The 27,900-nt window shown below is 36.8% G+C and overlaps 1 protein-coding gene across 2 annotated transcripts in view; it reads left to right on the forward strand.

The window, feature by feature from the left end:
- Positions 1–10,909: 10,909 nt before the first annotated feature.
- CSRNP3 (cysteine and serine rich nuclear protein 3) overlaps positions 10,910–27,900 on the forward strand; it is a 141,156-nt gene continuing 124,165 nt past the window's right edge. Inside the window, exons 1-2 of one of the 2 annotated variants that reach the window (XM_072612191.1) lie at positions 10,910–11,030; positions 13,907–13,963. In XM_072612191.1, coding sequence (XP_072468292.1) covers positions 13,933–13,963 — 31 coding nt within the window. In that variant the 5' untranslated portion in view covers positions 10,910–11,030; positions 13,907–13,932. The remainder of the gene's footprint in view (positions 11,031–13,906; positions 13,964–27,900) is intronic. The other variant, XM_072612192.1, reaches the window with a different exon arrangement.

The raw sequence follows: 27,900 nt of genomic DNA on the forward strand, positions 1-27,900 counted from the left end.
GATTATGCCTGGGGGTCCCAAATTCTGGAAGGCACATTGTTCTCATGTCTGCCTCTTAAAGATCCATTTTTCCCCTCCAAATACAAGGTCAGGGGATGCTTTCTATATGATTCCCTGATTCCCCCAGCTGCTGGTGATATTTCTGAAAAAAACTTTAAAAAATATATTTTTTTTTACAGATACTCCCAAATAGAAAGGAATTTCCTTGAGGGGGAAGATTATTTTGTTTTAGTCTTTGTATTCACAACACCTAGCATTGTACATACAGAAGCCAGTTCATAAATATTCTTTAGTTGACTGGTTGGTCAAGAGGGAAAAAGAAAAGACATTTTTCTTTATCACTTCCTTCCTTCCCTCCCCACCCCAACATTGGTTGCATCCCTTGTGTTAAATTTAGGTAATCAAATGAACGAGTCACATAAGATGGACAAACATGCATGAGTTGCCATTTTCATCATTGGGAAGAACATCCAGATTGAGGAGATCACACATTTCTTTTAGTATTGAGTATGTTCATAAATGGAAAAAAGTACTAACTCAAAAATGTATTGCTTTTATTTTTACCTTAGTTCATTGTGTCCCATGGAAAGATACTAGCAATTAAAGATCATCTAGCCAAGCATTTTATTTTATAAATAAACATGAGCCACAGATAGTTGAAGTGACTTGCCCAGAGCTAATATTCTCATTGGAGCTAGAATATAAATCTCCTGACTCTCTGTACAAATGAATGAATATCAATTCTTTTCTACTCGTCTCATCTTTTCTTCCCAGTTGCCTGTATAAAACAACTACTTCTGAGGTTCAGTTGAAGGGATGCTATTACCTGATTGTCTTCCCGTTCCCCCTCTTTCCCCAATCCCTCAAATTGTACCTACCATTTCACTTGAAAAAAAATTTAAAACACATACATAATGCAACCTATCAATAACATAACATTTCAATAAGAGCACATATGACTTCTGAAAAGTACTGGCAGAGCCAATGAGATACCAACCAGTTGGTAATTGCATTAAATTTAATATTATTAGCTATGATTTCTTTAAAAATCCATAACTCTAGGAATGTAACTCTAGGAACTCAAACATTGAGATTTTCCTAAATAGCACTAGTGAAGAGTTCAGCTAATAAGCATTCTTCCAAGGACTATACTGACATTATTAACGATTCTGGGACACAGACAAGGAAGTTAATAAAAATCTATCTTAATTTCAAATGCCAGTGGAGATATGTGGAGAAAAAAAATCAATACTGATAAAATGAAAGTATACAAAATGTTACTTCTGGCTTGTAAAAGTATACTATAAATAAGAGACTCTTTTCAAAAGCAGTTCAATGTATCTGTTTAAACTTTGAATGGATTTTTATATGGTTCTATAGAAGAATAGAAGAAGGGAAAAGGAACAACCAATTTATTTTCAAACAAATGGGAATAATGTTAACTGCTCAATTAAGTGCCAACGTTTTCAGGCTAGCTAAGAATCATTATTTCACAAGGGAAGGCTAGGATTTATTTGTCCAATCTGCTTTATGTTTCCCATGTGTGTGAACTGAAAATGGGCTTTTGGTGGCCTTTTTGTTGACAAAGAAAACTGAGAGAAGATATGCTTTCTATTCCCTAGCACCTTCAAATTCTTTGAAGTGTCTGTAGTTTGACTGATGTCAATTTATAGAAGTTTAGATAAGTAGCAAGAGAGCATTAACTGATGAAGTCAGTTAAACATTTCTTAATCACCTACCATGGGGCAGCCACTGTACTAAACCATGAAGATTCAAAGAAATTCAAAAGACATTCCCTCCTTTCAAGGTACTCAATCTAATGGAGGAGGCAACTATATACAAACAAGCTGTTTAAAACAAACAAAAAGAAAAGCCAATCCCCTTCTGCCCTAAGATGTTTACCTTCTGAATATAGGTTCTTCCAGGATCTAGAACTATGAATAAGATGGAGTTTAGGGATTTCTTTGGGGTGGAACTCCTCGCTCCTTCCTCCTCCCCCACATGACTTGTCTTGGCTTTCTCTAATGGATCTGATCAGTAGCTAACATACAAACAAGTTCTTGGGGGATTGAATCTATTCCCCTCATTGATTTCCTTTCTCTGCTTTTGAACCCAAGCAGAGATGACTAGTATCTTTATTTTGAATAATCAGGTCTGATAACAGCAAATTTGCACCTGGCATAAGTGGCACAAAATATATCCAAGGTAAGAAATATTAAATTCACCCGCAGTTCAGTTGGGGATGCTAAGTGCAAGAGAGGAGGAGTATGTATTAACCAGACTAGGGACAAATTTCAGTTGAGATGAAGTTAAAATTGTATTAAATCATTATTGTTGCCAATTAAATGCTAAACTGGATTATTTCTACACCAATGAAGTACTGCAAGTGCCATCAATACCCTGTCAATCTTGGTGCCCTAGGATATAGCCCTGGTGCTCCTGAACTAATACTAGCTTAACTAGTAGTAGCTATTCTCAGAACATTTTCATAATTTACAAAGCATTTCATATACATTGTCCCACATAGTAGAGTATAGAGACAAGAAGATCAAGACATTGGACTATACTCAGCCTATTTCCTTATCTGTAAAATGGGTATTATAATAATAGCACTACTACACAGGTTTGTTGCGAGGAATGAGGAAAAAGTAAAATGATTTGCAAAATTTAAAGTGTTAGACAAATTATGTTAATTGGTCATGGGTAGGTAATGCCAATATTATAAGAATGACAATTATGCCTCAGTTAATTTACTTATTCAGTGTCTTATAACACTCAAACTATGAAATAATTATTTTAGAACTAGAATAATAAAATTCATATGGAAGAATAAAAGTTGAAGAATTAGTGAAAATGTGAAGAAAGATAACTTAGCAGTGTCAAATTTCAAATTCTATTAAAAAACAATAATTATGAAAGTAATCTGGCTAAGAAACATAGTGGTGGATCAGTAGAATAGATTAGGTGCACATCAAATAGTAGTAACCATAGTAATCTAGTGTTTGATAAATCCAAAGATCCATGATTTGGGGCAAGAACTCACTATCTGACAAAAATTACCAGGAAAACTGGAAAGCAGTTTGACAGAAACTAAGCATAGAGCAACATCTCACATCATATATCAAGATAAGGTCAAAATGAATACATGATTTAGACATAAAGGAGAATAACATAAGCAAATTAGGAGAACATAGAAAATTCTGCCAGACTTATGGATAAGGGAAGAATTGATGACCAAAAAAGAGACAGAGGGGATCATAGGAAGCAAAATGGATAATTTTGATTATATCAAATTAAAAAGGTTTTACGCAGACAAAACCATTGTAGCCAAAATTAGAAGGAAAGCAGGAAACTGAGGGAAAATTTTACAGCAAGTTTCTCTGATAGAGACCTTATTTCTTAAATATAGAGAGAACTGAGTCAAATTTATAAAGATCAGAGTCATTCCCTAATTGACAAATGGTCAAAGGATGTGAACAGGCAGATTTTAGAGGAAGAAATCGAAGTTATTAGTAGTCACATAAAAAAATGCTCTAAATCACGATTTATTAGAGAAATGCAAATAGTAACTCTGAGGTACCACTTCACACCTATCAGATTGGCTAACATGACAGCAAAGGAAAATGACAAATGTTGGAGGGATGTGGAAAAATAGGAACACTAAGGCAATGTTAGTAGAGTTGTGAACTATCCAACTATCCTGGAGAACAATTTGAAAATACACTCACAAGGCTATGAAACTAGGCATATCCTTTGACCCAGCAATACCAGTACTAGATTTGTATCCTAAAGAGATCAAAGAAAAGGGGAAAAGACTTATTTGTACAAAAAAAATTTGTAGTAGCTCTTTTTGTTGTGGTAAGAATTGGAAATTGAGGGGATGCCCACCAATTGGGGAATAGCTGAACAAATTGTGGTATATGACTGTGATGAAATACTACTGTATTATAAGAAATGAAGACCTATATGAATTGACATAGAGTGAAGTGAGCACAATCAAGAAATCATTGCACACAGTAATAGCAATATTGTGATGATGGCCAACTGTGAAAGACTTAGCTACTCTGATCAATACAGTGATCCAAGATAATTCCAAAGGACTCATGATGAAAAATGCTATCCATTTCCAGAGAGAACTGTGTAAATTATAATTTAATTTTTTTTCTTGCTTTTTTGCAACTTGGTTAAACATGGGAATATATTTTGCATAATTTCAAATGTATAATTGATATCACATTTCTTGCCTTCTTAATTGGTGGTGGAGAGGCTGGAAGAAGAGAATTTGGAACTCAAAAGTTTTTAAATGAATGTAAAATAAAAATTTTAAATCTAAAAATTTTTAAATTGTGGGACAAATGCTAGCTATTATCTTCCTGGTGTAGGAACTTATCAAATCACTTCTGTAAATATTTGTAGTATTGTAGCAACCTGGTGTCTCAAACTTTTCCTTATTCCTATCCAGTCTCCACTGATCCATCCAAGTAATATTTCTGAAGTACAAGTCTGAACATATAATTTCCCTTTTTAACAGATTCCAGTGTTTTCTATCATTTCCAGGATAAAATATAAAATCTTCTGGCTTTTAAATCCCTTATAACTAGGCCCCTAACTAGCCTTTTTAGTCTTCTTACACGTAAACTCCATCTCTAGACTCTCATGCATTTTAACACTCTCTCTCTCTTCTCTCTCTCTCTCTCTCTCTCTCTCTCTCTCTCTCTCTCTCTTTCTCTCTCTCTCTCTCGCTGTCTCTCCCCCTCCCTCTCTGTCTCTCTGTCTCTGTCTCTCTGTCTCTGTCTTTGTCTCTCCCCCACTCTCCCACTCTCCCTTCTCTTCTACATCCTTTTCCCCTTCCTCCCCCCATCGGAGATCTCTTTTCCCCCTCACCTCTGCCTCCTTGTTTCCTAGCTTCCTTCAAATCTCAACTAAAATCCCACCTGGAAGAAATCTTTCCTGGACCCCCTTAATGCTAGTGCCTTCCTTCTGAGATTATCTCCAATTTTTTCTGAATATCTTTCTTGTACGTAGTTGTCTACATGTTGTCTCTCCCGTTAATAATAGCTAGAATTTATGTAGCATTTTAAGGTTGCAAAGTGCTTTACAAATGTTATCCCATTTGATCCTTACAACAACTCTGCTGGGTGCTATTATTATCTTCATTTTACACACGACAAAACTGAGATGGAGATAGTTAAGTGCTTTGCCCAGTTAGTAAGGGCCTGAGGTAGCATTGTCATTCAGGTCTTCCTGACTCCAAGTCTAGTGACAGATATAGCCACTGTGCCACCTGGATTGTGAAGTCCTTGAGGGCGCTGACTATTTTTGTGTTTTTGTATTTCCAGGAATTAGCATAGTGCCTGGCACAGAGTAGGTGCTAGAGAAGTTAACTTCTCTTCTTTGTTCTTCATCTTCTTCCTCCTCTACCTCTTAAAGTTCTCTAGTTCTTTGTCACTGCTGATTCTACCACTTTAGTTAAGTCAGGTTGCCCCATCTGTTATTCTAAACTAGCTTCCAATCTCAGTCTTTTAAGTTCCTCTGCAGTCAAGATGGTGGCTACCATTTTGTGCTTCTACTTTCTTATCTTTTCCAATTAAGTATTTTCTTTCACTTCAAAAAAAAAAAAAAGGAATTTTTCTCCTCCTACAACAACTCCCTTGGACCTTCCTTCTAAGTTCCTTTTCCTTTTTACATGAACTTGGTTTATTATTGCCTGAAGTCAACCCACTACTAGCTCAATGTTATAGGGAAGGCTAAATCTCTTATGCTCACAGACGCCAACTAGGCTTAACCACTTCCCCTCACTAATTTCCTTTTCACAGCTTCAGCTATAGGCAATCTGATAATTTTTCCTAGTATTTATGTTAATGTTTGTGCTGTATTAATATATAATAATATCCTTTGTATATATATAATATGTATCATATAATATAATATGTAATAATATTCTTTAGTAGGCGTTGATATTGCCATGCAAATGATCCTGACAGAAGGAAGTATGGTTATTCCATCACAGACTTTTCCCAAAGTATCCTAGCTGTTTTCCCCATTTCACTCTGCATAAATGTTAGGAACTGTTGCTTTTCCCTTTTCTCTGTTTAGCCTCCCCTAGTGCTTAATTGCAAGCATAAATGAAGAATTTGCACATCAGTTATTCTTAGGTTTGTCTTTCAGTGAAAATATTTGTTCTCAAAAAATCCTACAGATATTGATAACAAACTGTCCATTCCTAGAAGCAATAGACTCTCAGTTGTACAAAGTTGTACAGTGTCCCCAGAGGAGCTCATATGTAGCATTTTGAAACAATAAAATTTACTTGATACAAGGTAATAATTAGCAATCCAGATGGTCCCCACATGATGATAATATTTTATAATGGTAGCACTCTGGTTTCAGGAGCATGAAAAGAGCTGCAGTGGGAGAGATGTGCTCTTGGCATCCCTCCCAATGCAGAATCCTAAATTTGTGCTGGTAGCAGCATGATACAGTGAAGAGAGCTCAATTCAGAATCAGGAAGAGCACCTGACACTTATTAGCTATGTGACCGTAGGTAAATCACTTAACCTTTCTGAGCCTCATTTCCCTTATCTGTTACAACAGCTATAATGCCTACTTCATAGGGTTATTATGAAGTACAAATGAAAGCAAAAACTTTTCAAATTTTAAAGTGCTATATAAACGGTGGCTATTATTTTCTCATAGAAACACAGCCTAGGTGACTACTAAGAGGTTCTTTAGGTAACTTATTGGTCAAAAGGGCATCTACTCATCTATGTAAATTAATGGCAGACCTGTGAGCCTCTATTTATAATGTTGTCTCTTTGTATTTCAGATCCCTAGTAGCAGGCTTGTAAATAAATTTTTAGAACATGAAAGACTCATATAGTGGGGGTTTCCAATCGTCTGAATTCTAACATTCTATAGTGAGCATTCTCCAGTGCCATTTAAAATTCATTCAGGTACCTGCCTTTCCAGTCTTCAACCCTGGGGTATTATAATTATTCTAGAGAACAATCCTGTTTGTTGTGTATAGTGTCTTATACAGTGGACTTGGATTCAGAAGATGTATGTTTATTCAGTCAACAAACATTTATTAAGTACTTATCATGTGCCAAATGCTATGCTAAGCACTGGGAATTTGGAAGAAAGGAAAAACATAGTCCTTGCCCTCAAGAAGCCCACACTCTAGTCCAGGAGACAATGTGCAAATGCCTCTGTAAATCCAGGACACGTACAGGATAAGTGGAAGGTGATCTCAAAAGGAAGGGTAGAGAGGCAAGAGCCATGGAAAAGAACTGTAGAAGATGAGATTTAAAGAAAGCCAAGGAATCTGAGAGGTAGCGGTGAGGAGGAAGAGCATTCCAGGCAGAGGGAACATGTTTAAGTCCCAACCCTGCCTTTTACTAGCCATGTGACCATGATCAAGTCACTTAAAACCTTTGAGTTTTTCTTCCTTATCTGTGGAATGACAATAATAGTACCCGTAGTGTTGTGAGGAGGGAAGCACTGTGCAAATTATAAAAGTACTTTATGAATTATAAAAATATGACCTGTATTTCTTAACAAAACTCAAGGAACTCCCTTATGCTTGGTGGCCACAAAACCTTTCACATCTAGTACAAGCCCTTTTGGGTAGCAAGGTGGTGCAGCGGAAAGAGTGTTGGGCCTGGAGTCAGGGAGACTCATCTTCCTGAGTTCAGATCTGGCCTCAACACTTTATTACTTGTGTGATCCTGGGCAAGTCACTTAACCCTGTTTGCCTCAGTTTCCTCATCTGTAAAGGTAGCTGAAGAAGGATATGGGAAACTACTCCAATATGTATGCAAAGCAAACTTTGATGAGATTTGAGGAAATCCAGAGAAGCCAAGAGGCAATGGTATGAGAGGAAATCAATGAAAATATCTAGTCAGAATATGGAATATTGTGTATAAGGAATACAACACAGAGGCCAGTGTCAGTGGATCTCAGTGTGTGTCAGGGGCTTTAAAAACAATATATTTTATATTTATGCATGGAGGTAGTAGGTGGCCAACAGAGAGCAGGTGATGGGAGGGTGGCATGGTCATATTTACATTTTAGGTGGATCAAATTCAGAGCAGAATGGAGAAGGATGGTTTAGAGTGTAGAGTGAGCCTTGAGACAGGGAGACCAACCATCAGACTACTATAATAGTCACGGCTTCAGGTGAGAAGGCTGATACTACGGTGTTGACAGTATCTGAGGTGAAAATCAGAAATGTTATGAGGGGAGAAGTGAAAGACTTGCAACTGACAGAGAGAGACACACACAGACAGACAGACAGAAACAGTGAGGTAGAGAGATAGATAGAGAGAGAGAGACAGAGAGAATTAGTAATCAAGGATGGGTGACTAAGAAGATGGTGGGGTACCTTGAATAACAAAAGGAAAGTTAGGAAGAAGGAAAGGTTTGGGTGAAAGATGAGTTCAGTTTGGATATGGTGAGCTTCACATGTCTACCAGAAACTCATTGCTAAGTGCTAAGGATATCAAGGAGGACCTGTTCTCAAGAAGCTCATCTTTTAATAGGGGAACAACATATACAAAATAGGTACAATGCACAGAGGAGATGAAGACAGTATTTTATAGTATTTATAGTATTCACTGTTTAGGCACAGGAAAATTATCTTGGAACTTAAAAGACTTGAATTAGAGAGGTTAGCCTTCATCCTTATCCCATGTGAAGCTGAATTATTCTAATAATATACAACTATGATAATTTAAACAAAAAGGACACTCAAATAACCTGACCATTGAGTAATTGTAGTGATGAATCTTGACCTCAGAGAAGGAAACAGGCACTTATGTGATAGGCTCTATGCCAAAGCTTTACAAATATTATATCATTTGATCCTCACTACAACCCTATGGGGGAAGTACTCTTATTATCCCCATTTGTTACAGATGAAGAAACAGAGGTTAAGTGATTGCTCAAGGTCACATAGCTAGTAAATGTCTTAGTCTGCATTTGAACTCAGATTCTCCTACTCTAGATTCAGTGCTCTGTTCATTGGGCAGCTAGGTGGTGCAGTAGATAGAGCACCAGTGCAGGAGTCAGGAAGACCTGAGTTCAAATCTCACCTCAGACACTTGACACTCACTAGCTGTGTGACCTTGGGCAAGTCACTTAACCCCAATTGCCTCATCCTGGGTCATCTCCCGTCATCCTGATGAATATCTGGTCACTGGATTCAGATGGCTCAGGAGGAGAAGTGAGGCTGGTGACCTGCACAGCCCTCCCTCACTCAAAACAAAGTTAAGTGCAAGTCATGTCATTATTTCTCTGATGGCATGGTCTTCTTCAGAGAATGTATGAATATGAGTACAGAATATTGTATGTATGATCACTGTTATTTGGTTTTGTTGAACTCTTTCTTTGTTACAAGAGAGGGCTCATTTAGTGGATGAAGGGATAGATCTGAGAATGACCATGATACACAAATGAAAGGCATAAATATAAACTTTATTTTTAAACCTTAAATTAGAGCATTCCTGCGAATGCCCATCCTTAGGACACTGCTTTGACATTATTCTTAAGATATAAAAAAGTAAAGTATTCCCTTGTAATTTATTTTCATTGAAATAGAGCAGTACCAATCATGAATACTCACTATTGATCTTACCCGAATTGGACAGTTTGTCCTTTTTTGTCTACGATCTATCTCACAGAGTTTTTTTAATTTTGGGGGTGGGGGGGGACATAATCATGTTTAGGTCCTTCTTTATGATTTATTAGGTGTTTCCCTGATACTCATGTTGGCAGATGCACAAATGGCTGGCCCCATTTTAGAGATGAAGAAGTAGTGTCTCACAAAGTTTGGGCAAAAATTCACATGCAAGAAAATTCACAAATTATTGGCAAAGTATCTGAGTCAGGACTTCACACACACATACACACACACAGAAACAATACAGATTTTCCCAAAATCTCATCAAAGCTAAGATTTTGGAGCCAACATGCATTTTATACAAAATTAGATAGATATATATTATATGCATACATATATACATATACACATACCAATATATAGGTGTATCGATACATATATACACACATACATACATACCCAAACACACTACTAGTCAACATGGCATAGTGGATGGATCGCTAACTTGCATGTTCCAAGACCTATATTTTGGTCTCATCTCTGACACACACTATGTGACTATAGGCATGTCACTAAGTCAAAGAGATTGCCTCTTGGTGCTTGCAGGTAACTCTAAAAGATGATGAGTTACAAGCTGCAGATGTGCATAGGAACAGGGGGTTTCCTTAACAGGATACCTCCACACCAATAACAAACATCAGAAATCTGAACCAAAAGATAACCAAAGAATGAAAAATAGTAAGAAGATAAATAAAAACAAAAGAAAGCTCACAAGTAGAAAAAGTCAGAGGATCTTGACCTACCTATGATATCAGGGTATGATCAGGTATGATCCAGATGGTCAGTTGTATGATTTTTTTTTTAACCAGGTTGAACTAAAAATATTTTTGTCTGTAGTCACAATCTGTACTGTGTTAATTCAGTTCAATTTAATTTCCTAGTAAGAGAAACAAAGCTTGGATTAGGAACTTTTCTCATGGCAGTCTGGTAGGGGGTTTTGACATAGATACAAACAAATATAATACAAAATAATGTAGACTTGGTAAGAATGTCTAAAACAAAGTGTTATAGATAAGGTTCAGGAGCAAGGGTAGAGAATGAAGGATTTTCTTTTGTTTGTTTTTGTTTTTACTAATGTGGGGACAAAGGAAGACACTGCAGAGAAAGTAACATTTGAGCTGAGCTTTAAAGGATGGGTAGAATTTCCAACAGAATAGTACTTACATAAATGTGCTAGTGATGTCATGCATTACTCAGTCTATTATGACTTTGCAAGTACAAGTCTTTCATAACTTTGCAGGCCTTCAGTTATCTACCACAGTTCCATTTAGCCTCCCCAGAAATCTTTGCTTCACCCTTTGACTCCTAAAGGAAACTGCACCTGTGTCTACACATAAGGATTTTCATGTCGGTAAGACCATTCTTATCATGAATATTCTACTGAAATGTCAATGGCTTCTAAGAACACTCAAAAGTGACTGTTGGTAAGATGTGGTTTCCAATGATAGGATCTGAGCATAGGGCATATGATGTAAAGAGGACAGATGTTACATGTAAACACCTAGTTTATCCCTTCATGCTTTCTTCCGTAGACAGTAAGTTTGGTCTGTTATAACACAGAAGGCAGGTGTATTATCCAGCAAAAAAATAAGTGATCATTAGAGAGCAGGGGAAGGAAAAAAGAGAGAGAGACTGTGAAGGGAGAAAAGGAAAGGAAGGGAGAAAGAAAAGGAAAACCATTGACATGGATCTATAGTTCAAGAGATGGTGATTATATAGGTGATTATAGGTATTTTCAATACTATCAGAGGTTCTGTTGTTCACAACCTTGATATCTTCAATAAATCACTGATACTGGGAGAGCAGGGAGCAGGAACAGAGCTCAATCCGTTGGAGGTAAAAGAAACAGGCTCATAGGCAAAAGCCATCAATTATCCCTCTCCATGGATGGGGCCTACCTTTAGACCAACATTAGCCGTTGTTATATTTCACATGATGTTTGGGTTCCTCTCAAAAGGTTAGGAAAAAGAAAGAAGATGTAGTCAACATTTTGATGAGCTTTCTATTAAATATCCTATGTTTTGTTTTTACATGTTCTCAAGGAACAGTGTATATGTGTATTAGCCCAAGTTAAATGTTGAGAAAAATGACATTTTTTTTAAACATGGAAAAAAAATAAACTATAATTTACCAACAGACTATGCTCCAGAAGAAGACCTAGAGTCATCCACCATCAAAGAGAAGTTGTTAGGAGAGAGAAGGGGAGGAATGATAGAACTATTAATTGTATTAAGCAAGAAAACTACCTGATTATTATCACTCAGTCTGGACACAGTGGAAATTAAGATGTTATAACCACAAACGTTAAGAGACATAATGGATAAATAATAACAGAATAAAGGAGAATTGTCAAAAATCTACATTTCTTCTATTTCCCCCATTATTTTGGCTTCTTTTGGAATAAAGCCCCACAGATATACTCTTTTTAAAGAAACTCTCCAATTCCCATTTTAATCACCTTTGACTCTGAGACAGGGGTCCCTGTCTCTATCACTTTCCCCAGGGGAAGATATGAACCTCTTGTATTTTATTGGTCAAGTTTTCTTTTGTTGGTACTGCTAGGAATGGGAAACTTCCTTGAAAATCCTTTAAAGAAGGACTTTCAAATTAGAATGGTTAGGAGCCCTCATTAACGTCACAGAACTCGTCTAACTATCTGCTCCAACAAAAGTTTGAAGATATAAGAATTGAGCAGTCACATCCCTTTGACACCCAGGCCAATTCTTCCTAACAAACCACCCCCAATTTAAAAACATTCTCTACTCATCCATCTTTTCCTATGTCCTCTTACTCCATAAAAGAACCATAGCCACTCTTCTCTATCACTCCCCTATTCCTTTTCTCTCTCTCTTCAAAGGCCATCCTATGATTCCTGTTCACTATCCTCCTATTGTTATTTTCTACATTCATCCCACTCCTTCTCACATTGACCATTCTGTCCTAGCATGAAAGTGATACGAAAAAAAGACAACCCCCAAATCTCAGAATATCCACAAATCATTTCATTAACTTGTTGATCAAACATAAAATATAAATCCTCATATAGAACCAGGCTTTTCCAGTTGATGCATTTGGCTCACAATCTGCTCTTTTACTGAAGTGTGGTTAATCTCTTCAAACTGTCTCAATAGTACTCTTGATACGATTTGGCCCGCTGAAGCTTCAACATTAGAGTAGGGGGAAATATGATTTTTATATATGGCTAGGGTCGGCCACATTCACAGACTACATCCGGGGCTAGAAAATAGCAATTTAAATATTATCTTCACTTCATATACTAAAGGTAAATATTTTAATTCCTTATGTTCCTGAGGACAAAATACTTGTCAAATGTACTTTTCTAGTTATACTAGTTTAGAAATGTTGTCAAGACAGTGTAATAAAATCTTTGTGCCTTAGTTATGCTATCAGTAAAAGGGAGGGTAGTATTAGCTCCTTTATTTCCTCCTTACAAGAGTATGGTAGGATGGTAAATGAAAGTTTTGAATGTTCATACAAAAGGACTGAGAAAAAAAACATTATATATATGTGTGTGTGTGTGTGTGTGTGTGTGGTGTGTGTGTGTGTGTGTGTGTGTGTGTGTGTGTATATATATATATAAAACCAAAGTGCTGGATAAATCAAATATAGCAGGAGAAGACTTCCTCTTCCCAAAGTTATACTTAATTATATTTTTTATAATGGAGGCCGAAAATGGAAAGAATCTTTTCCTGGTCTTCCCATATACCATTTTTTTCCTTAAAAATTCATTTGTTAGGAATTTCTCTGCTTATTCTAGCATAGCATAGTTAATAGAGTATTGGACTTGGCATCAAATAAGACCTAGGTTAAAATATTGCTTTGATATTACATGGGCCACCACTTAATTTCTCATTTTCCTCAGTGGTAAGACCAACATGATAATCCATATGGTACCTACTTCATAGGTTTGTTGTGAGGCCCAAATAACATAAGGTAGTTAAAGCATTTTTTGCAAACTTTAAGGTACTATAGAGATAAGTCCTTACTATTATTCCAAATGAATTCCAGCTTTTCTGAATTTTTATTCTGGCAGCATAATTGCCAAGTTACTAAAAACAGAATGTTCCTTGGTTTGCCCATATGCAAAAATTCCATTTAATCCACCTTACTTAAATTTATCCTTAATGTTTTTTAAAATTGTTTCAACATAGACCATCGTATACTTTCTTTCTAGCCTTAGTAAGGTTTATTTTTCTGTTTTTTGAGACTAAACTGGAATCTTACTGTTTGTGATGGAACAGGACGTTCTTCCCTTTGAAAGAGGTAAGAAACAGACAGTAGTGATAGACACCCAACTAGCAATGGATTTCTGCTTGAAAATCAGTTGTTCTGGCCCACCTGTTTTAGGTTTGAGTGAGTTGCTTTCCTTAGTCAGTTCCATTCTAAATAGGTACTTCTTTGTTGTTATATAAAAGAAATAGAATCCATTGCAATTAGTACTAAAAAAAAGAAAGCTAAAATTCTCTCTGTTTGTAATAGAGACATTTGGGCATTTTACCCTATTTGAAATAGTTTTACTTCTAGATGTCATACATTTACAGAAAGCTTCTGTTACCAGAAATGCTATTTTTCATAAAATGTCACATTAGAAAATATTGGTTGATGATAATCAAGTAATCTTAGTCTGGTACATACCTTTTAATGACATGTCTATAACCAAAAAGAAATTAGGATCTAAAGGTAATCAGATTAAATATGTATCTGTATCAGATTGTTTGCTGACTTGGGGAGGGGGGAGGAGAAAGAATGGAGAAAGAAGGGAGGGTAGGAGAAAAATTTGGAACTCAAAATCTCATAAAAAATGAATGTTGAAAACTATCTTTACATGTTATTGGCAAAAAGTAAAATACTATTTACACAAAAAACAAAGGTAATTAGACTTTAGTCCTAAAGGAATTGCTATGAATGAACCAGTGATTTAAATGTCACAGAGTTATGTAAGCTGCTTGAGGTCATAGAATATTTTTTTTTGCTTTTAAATTTTATCCCCAGCACTTAGCACAGTGCTTGGCACTTTGTAAGAGCTTAATAAATGTTTGTTGATTGACTGATGAATGGGATCAGGTGAAGAGAGAAACATGTTTAAAAGAGGGTGGTGTGTAAGCATAGGGAAGTCAGTAACAAACTTTTATTTTCTTTTGTTTGTATGCGTGTATAAGAGAGAGAGGCAAGAATAGGTATCAGAAGATGTACATTTATAAATAATGTTAGCAATGCTAGAGTTTGGAATGAGTTGGAATTGGTGAAGAATACTTAGGACAACAAAAGAATGGCCTTTTTTCAGCATGGTGAAACAAAAAGAAAATAAAAGAGCCCTTTTTTCCAGCATGGAAAGGGCTGTGACAATGAACCATGGATTGAAGATAGAACTACTCAGCCCTTATTTCGTGTTTGTTTTCTCCATTAGGGAGGATAATCTTTGGGCTATGGATAGCAAAAACAAACAGGAACAAAAACAAAACAAAAATATTGAAACCTAAGGCAGTGGATGACATAATAAGAAAATTGCCAGCTGGCCTCATTGAGTTCAGATGATCAGACTGAAATAAATGAAAAAGAGAGTGATGAAGGAATTGGTATATATAGTTACTGAGCTGATGTCAGTGATCATTTTTAAACTGTGGAGAATGGGAGAGACACAAGTGACAGAGAGAAAGGTAGGTGTCATCCTTATTTCCAAAGGTAGGAAGAGGATAGTCTATGAACTGTAGGTAGTTGAACTTCACTCTCTCGATGATTTTATTGGCTTGTGGATTTAATTATGATCTCTATGGAGATGACTCATAGACAAATACAGCCCTATTCTCTCCTGTGAGCTTGAGTTATGCATCATCAACTGCCTATTGAACTGGAGATTCCAGAGGCATGTCAAATTTAATATGTTGAAAATAGAATTCATGATCTTTTTCCAAAACTCATCCCTTTTCCAAACTTCCCCATAGCTATTGAAGCCACTACCATTCTCCCAGTATCCCAAATTCAGAATCCTTGGCATTATTCTCAACTAAAAAACTCACTCTCAATCACCCCATATATTCAATCAGTTGTCAAATCTTTCCATTTCTATATGCACAATATTTCTCACATATAACTCTTCTTAATATCCAACATCTTAATGAAGTCTTTCATCACCTCTTACCTATGCTATTACAATACCCTCTTAATTAATCTCCCTGCCTCAAATCTTTTCCCACTCCAATAGCTGCCAAAGTGATTTTCCTTACGTGCTGATTTGACTGTCACTTTCCTACTCAATAACCTTCAGTAGCTCCCTTTTAGCTATAGCATAAAACACAAACTCCTCTGTTTAGTATTTAGAGCATTTCACAACCTGGGCCCAATCTATCTTTCCAGTCTCAGTGTACATTGAGCTCTCCTCCTTCACACTGTGATTCAGTCATGCTGACCTCTCTGTTCTTTCTAGTTGACACTCCATCTAATTTCTCTGGACCTTACCATAGACTGTCCTCCATCCCTGGAATGTACTTCTTCAGAGGATTCTTCTCTTTTTTTTGAGACACAAAGAAAAAACCACTTACTACATGAAGTCTTTCCTTATTGCCCTTCCATCTGCTAATGCTATTTCTCTTTAAATATTTTTTTATTGTATAAATACAAATGCATGTATTTATCTACTACATTAAATGGTAAACTTCTCAGGTGTGGTAGATGAACTGTTCCTTATATTTTTATTCCCTTTATTTAGCACAGTATCTGATATGTAACTGGAGCTTAATAAATTATTTAATTGTTGTGTTCATCTGTCATTTTTGAAGAAGACTATGACATCAGAGAAATGATGACATGAATTGCATTGGGCTTTGTTTTGAGGGAGGGAGGGCTGTGCAAAGTCATCAGCCTCACCTTTTCCTCCAGAGCCATCTGGATCCAATGATCAGATATTCATCGAGAGAGAGAACAAGACATAGAGAGGGACAGACAGACAGAAAGAGACAGAGAAATAGGCAGACAGAAGAGGTACAAAGACAAAGTCTTGCAGGCAACTCAAAGTTGGGGACAGGAGTACATAATATGAATCATAAACTCAGCAAAGGAGACTTAGAATGAGCAGTCAGACAGGTAGGAGGAGAGGACCAAAAGAGAGTCATGTCACCAAAAGCCAACCAACCAAACTCAACAACAGAAGTGAGAGAACATCCAGGTCAAGGCGAACATTGATGCTGCATCAAGAAAGATGATTGATAATCTTGGATAGAATAGCTTTCATCAAATGGTAGAGTAGAAAGTCAAAGTGCAAAGGGTAATAAAAGACTGGGAGGTAAGGCTGAGGAGGCAAGATTTGCATATGACATTTTTTTAAGGAATTGGACCATAAATTGGAGAAAACATATAGAATAAAACCTGGAAGGGATAGTACGATCAAGTGAAGATTTTTTTAAGGATGATGAAGGTTTGGAAATGTTAGTTCTTATGGGCATCAGGGAAAATAGCAGTAGATAAAGAGATCAACGAGAGAAAGGTTGTGTTTGTCCTTCGTTCTTGAAGAGGACCATGACATCCAGATGTGACTTGCAGTTGACTGATTTGAGTGAGGGAGGGCTGTGCAAAGTCACCAACCTCACTGTCTTCTCCTGAGCCATCTGGGTCCAGTGGCCTGATATTCATCCAGTCATCCTGATGAGAGAAAGAGTGACAGTGGGATTGAGCAGAGACTCTTAAATTGTATAGGAAAAAATACATCTATCATTCCCTTAGTTACTTAAAAACATTAATCTGGGAAGGGTCCACAGATTTTACCAGACTACTAAAGAGGTCCATGACACACAAAAATGATTAAGAACCTCCCTGACAAAGAGTCAATAAAGGAAGAGCAGAGAAATTGCTATACAATGGTGGTAAACCAGTTAAGAATAGATAATATAATTTTGTAGTGGATCCAATCAACAAGATCTTGTGACTTCCTCCAGTGAGATTCAGCACTGTGCCAGTAGGATCAGAGGAGGCTGCTACACTGCCAGGACTAATCTGAGTTTCCAGTTTGAAAAGAGATGAGTGGCAATAAGGCAAGGAGGTAAAGAATTAAAGGGTAAATGACAGTGTACGGTTGAATTGATGAATTATAGGAATAAAACTTCAAAGGGAGGGAGATCAGAGGAGGGGTATTCAAATGAAGACTGGATACTCACCTGGCCATGGTGTAGAGGGGATTTCTCTTCAGGTACAAGTAGGACTAGATGGCCCTTTTACCTCTTGGACATGATAACTCTGCAACAAGAAAGAGGAAGAAAAAGGGGCCACAATAATATTTGTGACCTTTAGAAAAATGAAGCAGGACTAAGGACCTGCTATAATCTGTGGAATGGTCAGTTTTGTTAAGATAATCAAATCCATCCAGTATGAAGCTTTTTTTTTTTTTTTATCAATAATCGAGTTTGTAAAAAAGTCTTGGTCTTATTTGATCTCTTTTATATTTTATAATATATTCAAGGACACAAGAACATAGAAGTTGGTGTTTAGCTCTGGTTTTGGTCCTCTGGGATCCTTGCAATTCAACAGACTATGAGCATTATCAAAAGTCCTTGAGACAGCTATCTCAGAGCTCTATAAACACATGGACAAAAAAGACAAAGAAGAAAAAAATCAGCTATTTTGCAGGTGGCACAATGTACCAGGAAAACACTTCACAGGACCAAATATTTTTGTTGGCAATGCAGACTAAAATTTGCCACCATATTCTGTTAGTTGGGGAGACTACTCACTTCTAATATATTGACTGATAAGTATACAAGTCAGTAATACAATGAAACTGTCACCAATGGTAGCTTTTCATTCCATAACCCTGAAATGTCAAGCATTCTTATCCCCAGACGTCTAGATACTGTCTACTGCAGAGAGAAAAGTCCAGCCCCTCTGTTTTTTTATGTCCCAGCTGTTCTTGAACCACACTGTACACTTAGCAAGAAAAAAAAGGCAGCATTTAACCACTTAGTCGCCCCTTCCCCTAACCTTCTTTTTCTCTTCTGGGCTATATACTTTCTCCATTGTTTCACCTGGGTTTTTTCCTCGGTGTTTCTCTGATCTTTATTGTCCTATTCCCCCTACCTAGGGCAGATAAATGGCACAGTGGATGGATCACTGGGCCTACAGGCAGTAAGACTCATCTTCCTGAGTTCAAATCAGGGCCTCAGACACTTGAAAGCTGTGTGACCCTGCTCAAGTCATTTAACCCTGTTGGCCTCAGCTCATCATCTTTAAAAATGAGATGGAGAAGGAAACCACAAACCACTTCAGTATCTTTGCCAAGAAAACCCCCCAGTGGGGCCACAAAGAGTCTGACGTGACTGAACAACCCCTTCCTGGTTCCAACATGTTTTTTTAAAAAATGAAAATGCATTCCCTTCTTCATGCAAATAAAAGTATTTATTTTTTATATGACTGACCAACAAACAAGGACAGAAAGAGTTATCCAAGCTATAACATTTTCTTTTATACCTCTCTCCCCCTTTCTTTACTTTCCACTGTGGGTATTTGTGAACAAGCGATATTTGGGAAGGCAACTAATGAAAAGCTGAACTAAGAAAGAAGAGACTATCTTTTGGGAGCCTCATAGATAGAGTATGACAGTAATGTGGTGTCCGGGCTACAGATCCACTCTCTAGAGTGGAAATAGTGTCCAATTTTCTTTGTCACCATGAGCCTTGTAGACATAAGGCTTTGTGAAGAATTTCAACAGTGTGGCTCTGGAGTCATGCTTAACCTTGCTATAAAATCCTAGGAGTAGTTCCATAGCTTCTATATAGTGAACTAAAATGAAAGAATATTTCAGGGAAGTTGAGGAAGATGAATTTGAGCATACTTTAAAGATACTTTATTTGAGAAATATGAATTAAAATCTTACCAAATTAATATTTCATAAAATGTGAGCACCACATAATTCACCATAGGATTGAGAATATGTAGTAATGTGAATATTATAGCGATAATAAATATGTGAAGGACTCATAATTTCCTTTACCTTGGAGCACTTCAAATGACTTTCTTTGTGGGAATTTTTGGCTAGGCATAATAGTAGTTCTAACACAGGACCTAGAGTCAGGATCACCTGAGTTCAAACCTGGACTCACTCACTTACTAGTTGTATTACTCTGGACAAGTCATTTGACCTCTCTCTCCCTCAGTTCCCTCATTTGTAAAATGAAGATAATTAGAGCACCCCTCAGGGCTGTTGTGAGGATGAGATACGTGTTTGTAAAACACTTTGCCAACCTCAAGCCATTATATAGATTCTGGCTATTATTAATTTGCCCAAGGCTGACCATCTAGTATATCCAATGGAGGACCAGTATAGGATTAGACCTTTGTAACTGGAAGGGAATGTACAAATCCAACTTTCTCATTTTACAAATGAGGAAAGTGAGGTACAGAAAGGAGAAATGAGTTGCCCAAAGTCCCATAGGTAGGTAGTAGCAGAGTTTGGATTTGAACTCAGGGCCTCTGATTCCAAATCTCTTATTCATTCTGCTGTAACATGCTGTCTCTTATACAATCTGTGAAAAATGAAAATTGTCCTTTACAAGTATACAAAATATACCATAATGACACACAAAAAGTACAGTTTCAACTGATGATTCCAAACTGTGTATTCCTAGGGAATAATAATAGCAGTCTTTTCCTGGTCTGAACCTAAAACATAGAGGTCTCTTTATATAGATGGAGATTCCCCCATTCCTTTGGACTTGCAGGCTCAGAAAGTTGCCTGGGGAGTGAAGAAAAAAGGTGAATTGCCCAAAGTCATCTAGCTCATTTTTATTAGAGGAAAAATTTGATCTAGGATTGTCAAACTCCAAAATTGGCTTTCTACCCATTGTACTACATTTTATATCATATATACTATATTTCATATCAGTAGCTATATATAAAATTTTAATACAGTTATCAAAGGTTTGGATAATTGAGAATATTTTCAGAATATCCTATGAGATAAAATGTACAGTGAGAGACAGCAGCAGTTACCATAGTTTGTATAATTCCCAGTTAAAGATAACCAGAGAATCAGTTATTGAATACAACCCGGACTTCCTATTTTCGTTTTTTAGCAAGCGATTTAATTATCTTAGTTCATAACTGCTATTCTTTAGGGGGAGTTAGCACATCAAAATGTTATTTTTGACCCTATAACCAAAATAATTCTTCTTGTTTTTATTATTTTCAGAGCTAATTGGGTTTTTAATGCCATTTTAATATGCTAACAGAACTGTTATAGAACTAATTCCTATATGACTACTTAACCACAACATAAACCATTTTCACCTTATAGAAAGGATAAGGACAAACAATTGAGATGTTTAACGATCAAAATCACTCAGTATAAAGTTAAGTGACTTCTTTCTTTTCCCTATAAAAACTGAGCCAAAAGTACTAGAAACATGTGATGAAGTAGTTAAATCCTTGATAAAAAAAAAATAAGGAATGGAAAAGAATGCAGTCAAGAAAAGACTGTCACTGATACAAGTAGGAAAAAGCATTCTTCATGTCAGAGAAATCATAGATTGTCATCCATAGGGAGCTCCTGAATCAGGCTGATATGCAGACTTGCCTGCAGGAATTTCATTTATTTCTTATGTTTCGTCATGTTGCATGATGAATATAAAGAATGCGGGTGGGTTTCTTGATCAGGACATTGATTTTAATCTACATGTAAAATATTTATATTTGTCTAACATAAGGAACATAAATACAAGTAACATAATATGAGCTTCAGTGGAATATATTCTCCCTCTTGAAGTCTCATGAGAAAGGCAGAGACATTTTTTCAACCTCTTGAAATTTTTTCCCATGGTACTGGAGTATTTGTCTAGTATAGAATGTTAACATTTAAAGGACTGAGTTTTACTTATAGAGCAGAGCTCTTGAGGCAAACAACTGAATAAAAAGTGAAAACTCTTTGTAAGTATCCATTCTCTACTTCAGTCAGCCAATCAACGAGCATTTACGCAGTGCCTACCGAATGGCAGGCATTGTGCTAAGTGCTGGGGATACAAAAGACAAAATTGAAATTGTCTTTACCTTAATGGAACTTACATACTATAGGTGGAGGAAATATGAGTATTTAAGAATACATGAAAAATATGCAAAATAAATATCAGGTAATTTTTGAAGGGGAAAGTATTGGAATCTGGGCTAAGGAATCAGAAAATGCCTGATGGTGTTTGATTTCAGCTTGATTTGGAAACCAATGCTTCCAAAGATGCTCCTTTTTTTTTTTTCCATGTAGGCATTCCTTCCAGTGATGCAGATACTAATCATTCTGTACCTTAGAAGTCTTTAAACTTTTTTTTTAATTATCAAGGATTTTTTCTCTTCCTTTTTCCTATTATGTGTGTGTAGGGGATTGGGTGGCAGAAATCCCTTGTAACAAATAAACATAGTAAAGCAAAATAATTCCCATATTGGCCATGTCTAAAAATTATGTGCCTCATTCTCTTAAGTTTGTCATCTCTCTGTTAGGCTGTGGGTAGCCATCTTCATTACTCCTGTGGAATCATAGTTGATCATTGTGTTGGTCAAGGTTTTTACATATTTAAAAATCGTTTATTTTTACAATGATATTGTAGCATAAATTGTTCTCCTAGTTCAGCTCACATTATTTTGAATAGGTTCACCAAAGTCTAGATTTCTCTGAATTTCCTAAAATACAGTAATATTCCATTATCTTATTATAGTATAACTTGTTTATCCATTTCCTGATAGGCAGATGTGCCCTTAAGTTTCATTCCCTTTCCTATTATGAAAAGAGCTGCTGTAAATATTTTTCATTCCTTTTTCTATTTCTTTGATCACTCTGGTTCATATGACTAGTAGTTGTATCACTGGGTCAAAGAATTTGTAAGTAGTAGCTTCATGTCTCTACCAAAAGTGCCTCAAGTGGGCCTATTTTTCTGAAGCCCTTTCAACATTTGTCATTTTCCATCTTTGTCAACTTTGCCAATTTGTTTAGTGTGATGTAAAAACCTCAAAATTGCTTAAATTTACATTTTTTCTAATTATTAGTGATTTGGAGTATTTTTTCACATTGCTATAGATTGCCTGGGCTACTTTCCTTAAGAACTTAGCTGACCATTTTTACAAGTTGTGTCCCCCAAAATTCAGCATGTGGTGGTCAGCCTTCTGCCAATAATGAGCTTCTTTAAACTTCCTGGACTCTCTGAAACAAGAAGCCTTTTTCTGAGTTAGTAGAAACTGCTAGCAATCTGCTGGCATGTTCTGAGATCACAAGATTAAGAGGAGCAAGGATCCTTAGGTATCCCATAATCCAAATGCTTCATTTTCTAAATTAACAAATGGAGCCCAGAGAGTTAGTGTTTAGTTCAATCTCACACAGGTAGCAAATAAGAAACTAGGACTCCAAACCTCAGACTCCAAATCCAGGACTCTTCTACCTCTTCTTGAGATCTGAGGACTTTGGTGGAGAGTCTATTCCATCTAAACTCTGGGGAGAAGAGCTTCTTTAACCAGATTCCTACAAGCTTTGTGCCTTTATCCAAAAGCACTTAATAAATGCTTTTTGATTTGACCTGAAATGTAAGTGCAGCCAAATTTATCTTTAATACCATGACAGGTGCCACAAATAACATGATCATTATTACTACTCCTTTTTCTTTAATAGGTCAGGAATCAAACTGAAGGAACATTTTAATTACAACATTACTTACTAATAATATTCTTTTGGGACTTCCATCCAAGTTGGTTCAATATTTTTCATATATTCTCATTTACCTTCCCAGAATTAAGCCCTTTACAGTGTCAGAGATGATAATCTCCATTTTATAGATGGAAATAATAAGGTTCAGAAAGTTAAAATGCTTTTTGCTTATGTTAGTGTCACAAGATTAGTTTAGTGTTCTCTACATCACAGATGCTAAATTAAAAAAAAAAAGATTTTAGGCCTAGCAGGGTACTAAAGATCATCTAATTAACCCCCCTCATATCTTTCAATGTGACATGTCTGATACCTGCTCCCTTTTTCTTTAATGTTAAAAATCACTACCCTTTGTGTAGTTCCTTGCCTTAAACTATTTCAACCACTTTTTCTTCAGACTTCCTGCCTCTCCCATAACTTCCCACTGATCTTCTGCTACTATAAAAATCATCTCCTCTTGCTGCTTTGGCCATGACCCTTTCTTTATAAAAAAACCCAAAACAACAAAACCCTTTGGCACTCTGTTAGTGCCCTCCCTTTGTATCAAGAATCCTCCTCGTCCTTTATTTCAAAGGCCTTCAGCAAGGTGCCGTAATCATCCTTTGTCTTTTCCCATAGCTTAAAGTTCAGATGAGGCATGCCCTCCTGAGCTACTCAGATAATAAGAAATTACATTAAGATGTTGCTTTAAGCTTTACAGAGAGCTTTCTTCACAGCAGTTCTCAAGTAAGATTTGCAGGAATGGCTTTCTCTTTTTTACAGATGAGGAAACTGAGTCAAGAAGACTCATTTTCCTCAGTTCAAATCAGCATCAGACATTTACTAGTTGCGTGATCCTGGGCAAGTCATTTGCTTCAGATTGCCTCAGTTTTCTCATCTGTAAAATGAGCTGGAAAAGGAAATGGCAAACTACCCCAGTAACAATACTTACCAGAGTTAGAATTTAAGCCCTGTTCTCTCTTGATTCCAACTCCAGCATGCTTCCCAATCTACCTACTATCTATGATCCTAATCTGGTCTCTAGGTCTTCTCAAATGCAGCACCTTGTACTTGTTTCCCCTTTTCCTTAGTTGGTTCCAAACCATCTCTGAACATCAGAAATACAAATTCTTCCATCAAGTATTTTTGTTTTTGGTTCCAGACCTATGATTTTAATATTTCTAGAACTCCTAGAGACTAATCTTACTCTTCTAATTCAGAACCAGAGTCTTAGAGAATTTTCCGGTACACTGAGAATTTAAGGGACTTACTCAAGGTCATACTCTGGAGTCTTCCTATAAGGACAAGAATAGGAACAAGGTAGTGCAGTAGCTAGAGCACCGGACTTGGAGCAAGGAAGACTCTTTTTGAGTTCAAATCCAGCTTTAGACACTTAGTAGCTGTGTGGCCCCAGGCAAATCACTTAACCTGCCTCAGTTTCCTCATCTGTAAAATGAGCTGGAAAAGGAAATGGCAATCTACTCCAATATATTTGCCTAGAAAACCCCAAATGGAGTCACAAAGAGTGAGACACGACTGAAAATGACTGAACAACATAAGGATAAGAGATTATAATATGAGCACAGATTTAGAGTTGGAAGGAACCTTAGAGATCCAGCTTCCTTATTTTATAGATGAGGAAAGTCAGGGTCAGTGAGGATAAGTTGGTTATTTGCCCAAGATCACCTAAGCTATAAGTGACAGAGTCAGGATTTAAACTCATGTCCTATAACTCTAAATTCGATATCCTTAGGGGAGATCAGATGGTGACTTCTCCCAATACTGCTACCCTCGATTGCCCCCTACTTAGATCTCAAATTAACTGACCCTTCATCCTATTATATGTGTATCCTTAATGTTCATCCATATTTTATAAATTTATTCATGTTCCTGTGTGTCTTATATGTATCTTCTCTATTTCCTATTAATTTGTGCCTTTCATTTATTCATTCCCAGAGGGACTGTGAATGAAATCCTATGGAGTACCTAACTGTGACATCTACAATTACATTTAACAAACTATTTTATAATGATTATAATATCAGTCTCAGGTATACAAATGTGAATAAAAAGGTTTTGATTGTGCATAACTTGTGTTTGTACAAGATTTTTTTCTCTTCATAACTCTGCCAAGTCTCACCCTGTCTTTGCCCTCTTTCAGTCCCAACACCCTACAACTTGTACACATCCTATCTTTCCTTTTTGTGGACTACCTAAACAAGTACTCCTTTTCTCATACATATTGTGATTGCCCTTACACTTTGAGAACAGACTTGAATTAATCCAGGGTTTTAGAGCTGGCTAATCTTGCGGTTGTTAGACTTCATTATCAGCACAGGATTATCCTAAGGGAATCAGACTAAAGGAGAAGGGTGAAAGGGCAAAGGAAGGGAGGTGTGTGAGAGGGTGCTAAGAGAATCTCATTTTGTCAGGTGTGGTCCCATGAATAAATACCAACAGCTTATCTTTAAAGATGTATTTTATATACTTTCCTCCATGTAGTCGATATAATAGCCACAATTTCCCCAATCTCATGCTGTCATCTCCCACCTTTGTGCATTTGTCTAACCTGTCCTTTTGCACTCATGACTTGCACTTGACTTTGTTTTGAGTGAGGGAGGGCTGTGGAGGTCACCAGCCTCACTTCTCCTCCAGAGCCATATGAATCCAGTGAGCAGATATTCATCAGGATGACTGAAGATGACCCAGGAGGAGGCAATTGGGGTTAAATGACTTGCCCAAGGTCACACATCTAGTGAGTGTCAAGTATCTGAGGTAAAATTTGAACTCAGGTCCTCCTGACTCTGCACTGGTGCTCTATCCACTGCACCACCTAGCTGTTTGGCACTCACTAGCTGTGTGACCTTGGGCAAGTCACTTAACCCCAACTGCCTCATCCTGGGTCATCTCCAATCATCCTGATGAATATCTGGTCACTGGATTCAGATGGCTCTGGAGGAGAAGTGAGGCTGGTGACCTCCACAGCCCTCCCTCACTCAAAACAAAGTCAAGTGCAAGTCATGTCATCACTTCTCTGATCGCATGGTCTTCTTGGGCAGCGAAGGATGAACACTCACATCTTTTGCACTCAGAATATACATTTTTCTTATCCTGATGGCTCAGATTCAGTGCTGCTTCCTCCATGAAGCTTTCAGTGATTTCCCTCTCCCCAAACTTTCCTGGAATAGTTTATCAGGCTTTTTCCCTTTTTCCCTCCAATAAACTTTATACTGACCTATTATATCTATTTATTTAAATTGCATGCTACACTCCTTCCACTATTGCTCCCTGGTAAATTTCCTGAAGGCACTCTCTTTCTATGTGGACTTTCATCTTTGTGTCAGCACTTTAGCATGGCACCTTTACCATTTGTTTTTGTTGTTAAGTCCCTCTCAGTCCTGTCCAACTCTCTGTGACCCCTTTTTGGGTTTTCTTGGTAATGATACTGGAATGGCTTGCCATTTCCTTCTTCAGCTCATTTTACAGTTGAGGAAAATGAGGCAAACAGGGTTCAGTAATTTGCCCAGGATCACCCAGCTAGTAAGTGTCTGAGACCAGATTTGAACTAAGAAAGATGAGTCTTCCTGACTCTAAGCCCAGAGCTCTATCCACTGTGCTTCTTAGCTGCCCTCTCCTTTACCACAGGTGGTGCTTATTTACCTTTTGGTTGAATTAAATTGCGAATTTGGATCCCAGAGGCACATGTTATGTCACTTCTTGATTTAACCTAAACCCTCCTCAATTCAGTTCAGTTCAATGAACATTTGTTAAATGATTCTTATCATACAAGGAAACATGCCAGACACTGAGAATATAAAGTCGAAAAATGTAAAACAGTCTGGGCCCTCAAAGAATTTACATTCTCAAATTAGTATAATGAGGGAGGTAGCATCTATTTGCCAAAGGTCTGTGACTGATTCACTACCCATGTTTGGTATCAGGCATAGTTGATTTTCTGCAAGTACAAAAGAGGAAATAAAATTATACTATGGTGTTTCCTTGCCACAGGTGAGAAGATTTGGCTTTAAGAAATAGAAAGGGGACAATACTAAGAGATGAACAAATCTTTTGTGAATTTATGTTTTTAATATAATAAATTGCATTTAAAATGTTCTTTTAGTCTCAATTGGAAGTTTCTTCCTTAAACTGTTAGCTTGTGTTTCTCTGTTCATTTCAAATTTAAAGAAGTCTTGGCTGATGAAACTGTTATATAAGAGAATATGAACAGTTGTTCATTATGTAATGTGAGAATCAGAAATGCCGCTACAGTCCTCTTGCAGAGTAGCTGAAATACTGTATCTGAATTTTGATTGGAATCATGAATATTTTGTAATTTTCTCTAATCTTGCATTAATTTAGCAGATTTGTGTTAAATCATATCCTGAATTGAATTTCAAATTTTCCATATGTGCATTTTTAAAAAAAAATCATCTCGCATAGTAGAAAGAGCTCTAGCAACTTAGATTTTAGTGTTAGCTTTGCCACTACCACTAACTGGAAGTGCGACTTTGGTCAAGTGGTCAGTGGGCCTCAGTTTCCTTATCTGCACAATTAAAGGTTT

Source organism: Notamacropus eugenii, chromosome 5 (genome assembly GCF_028372415.1).
Source record: "Notamacropus eugenii isolate mMacEug1 chromosome 5, mMacEug1.pri_v2, whole genome shotgun sequence".
NCBI classification, from domain to species: Eukaryota; Metazoa; Chordata; class Mammalia; order Diprotodontia; family Macropodidae; genus Notamacropus; species Notamacropus eugenii.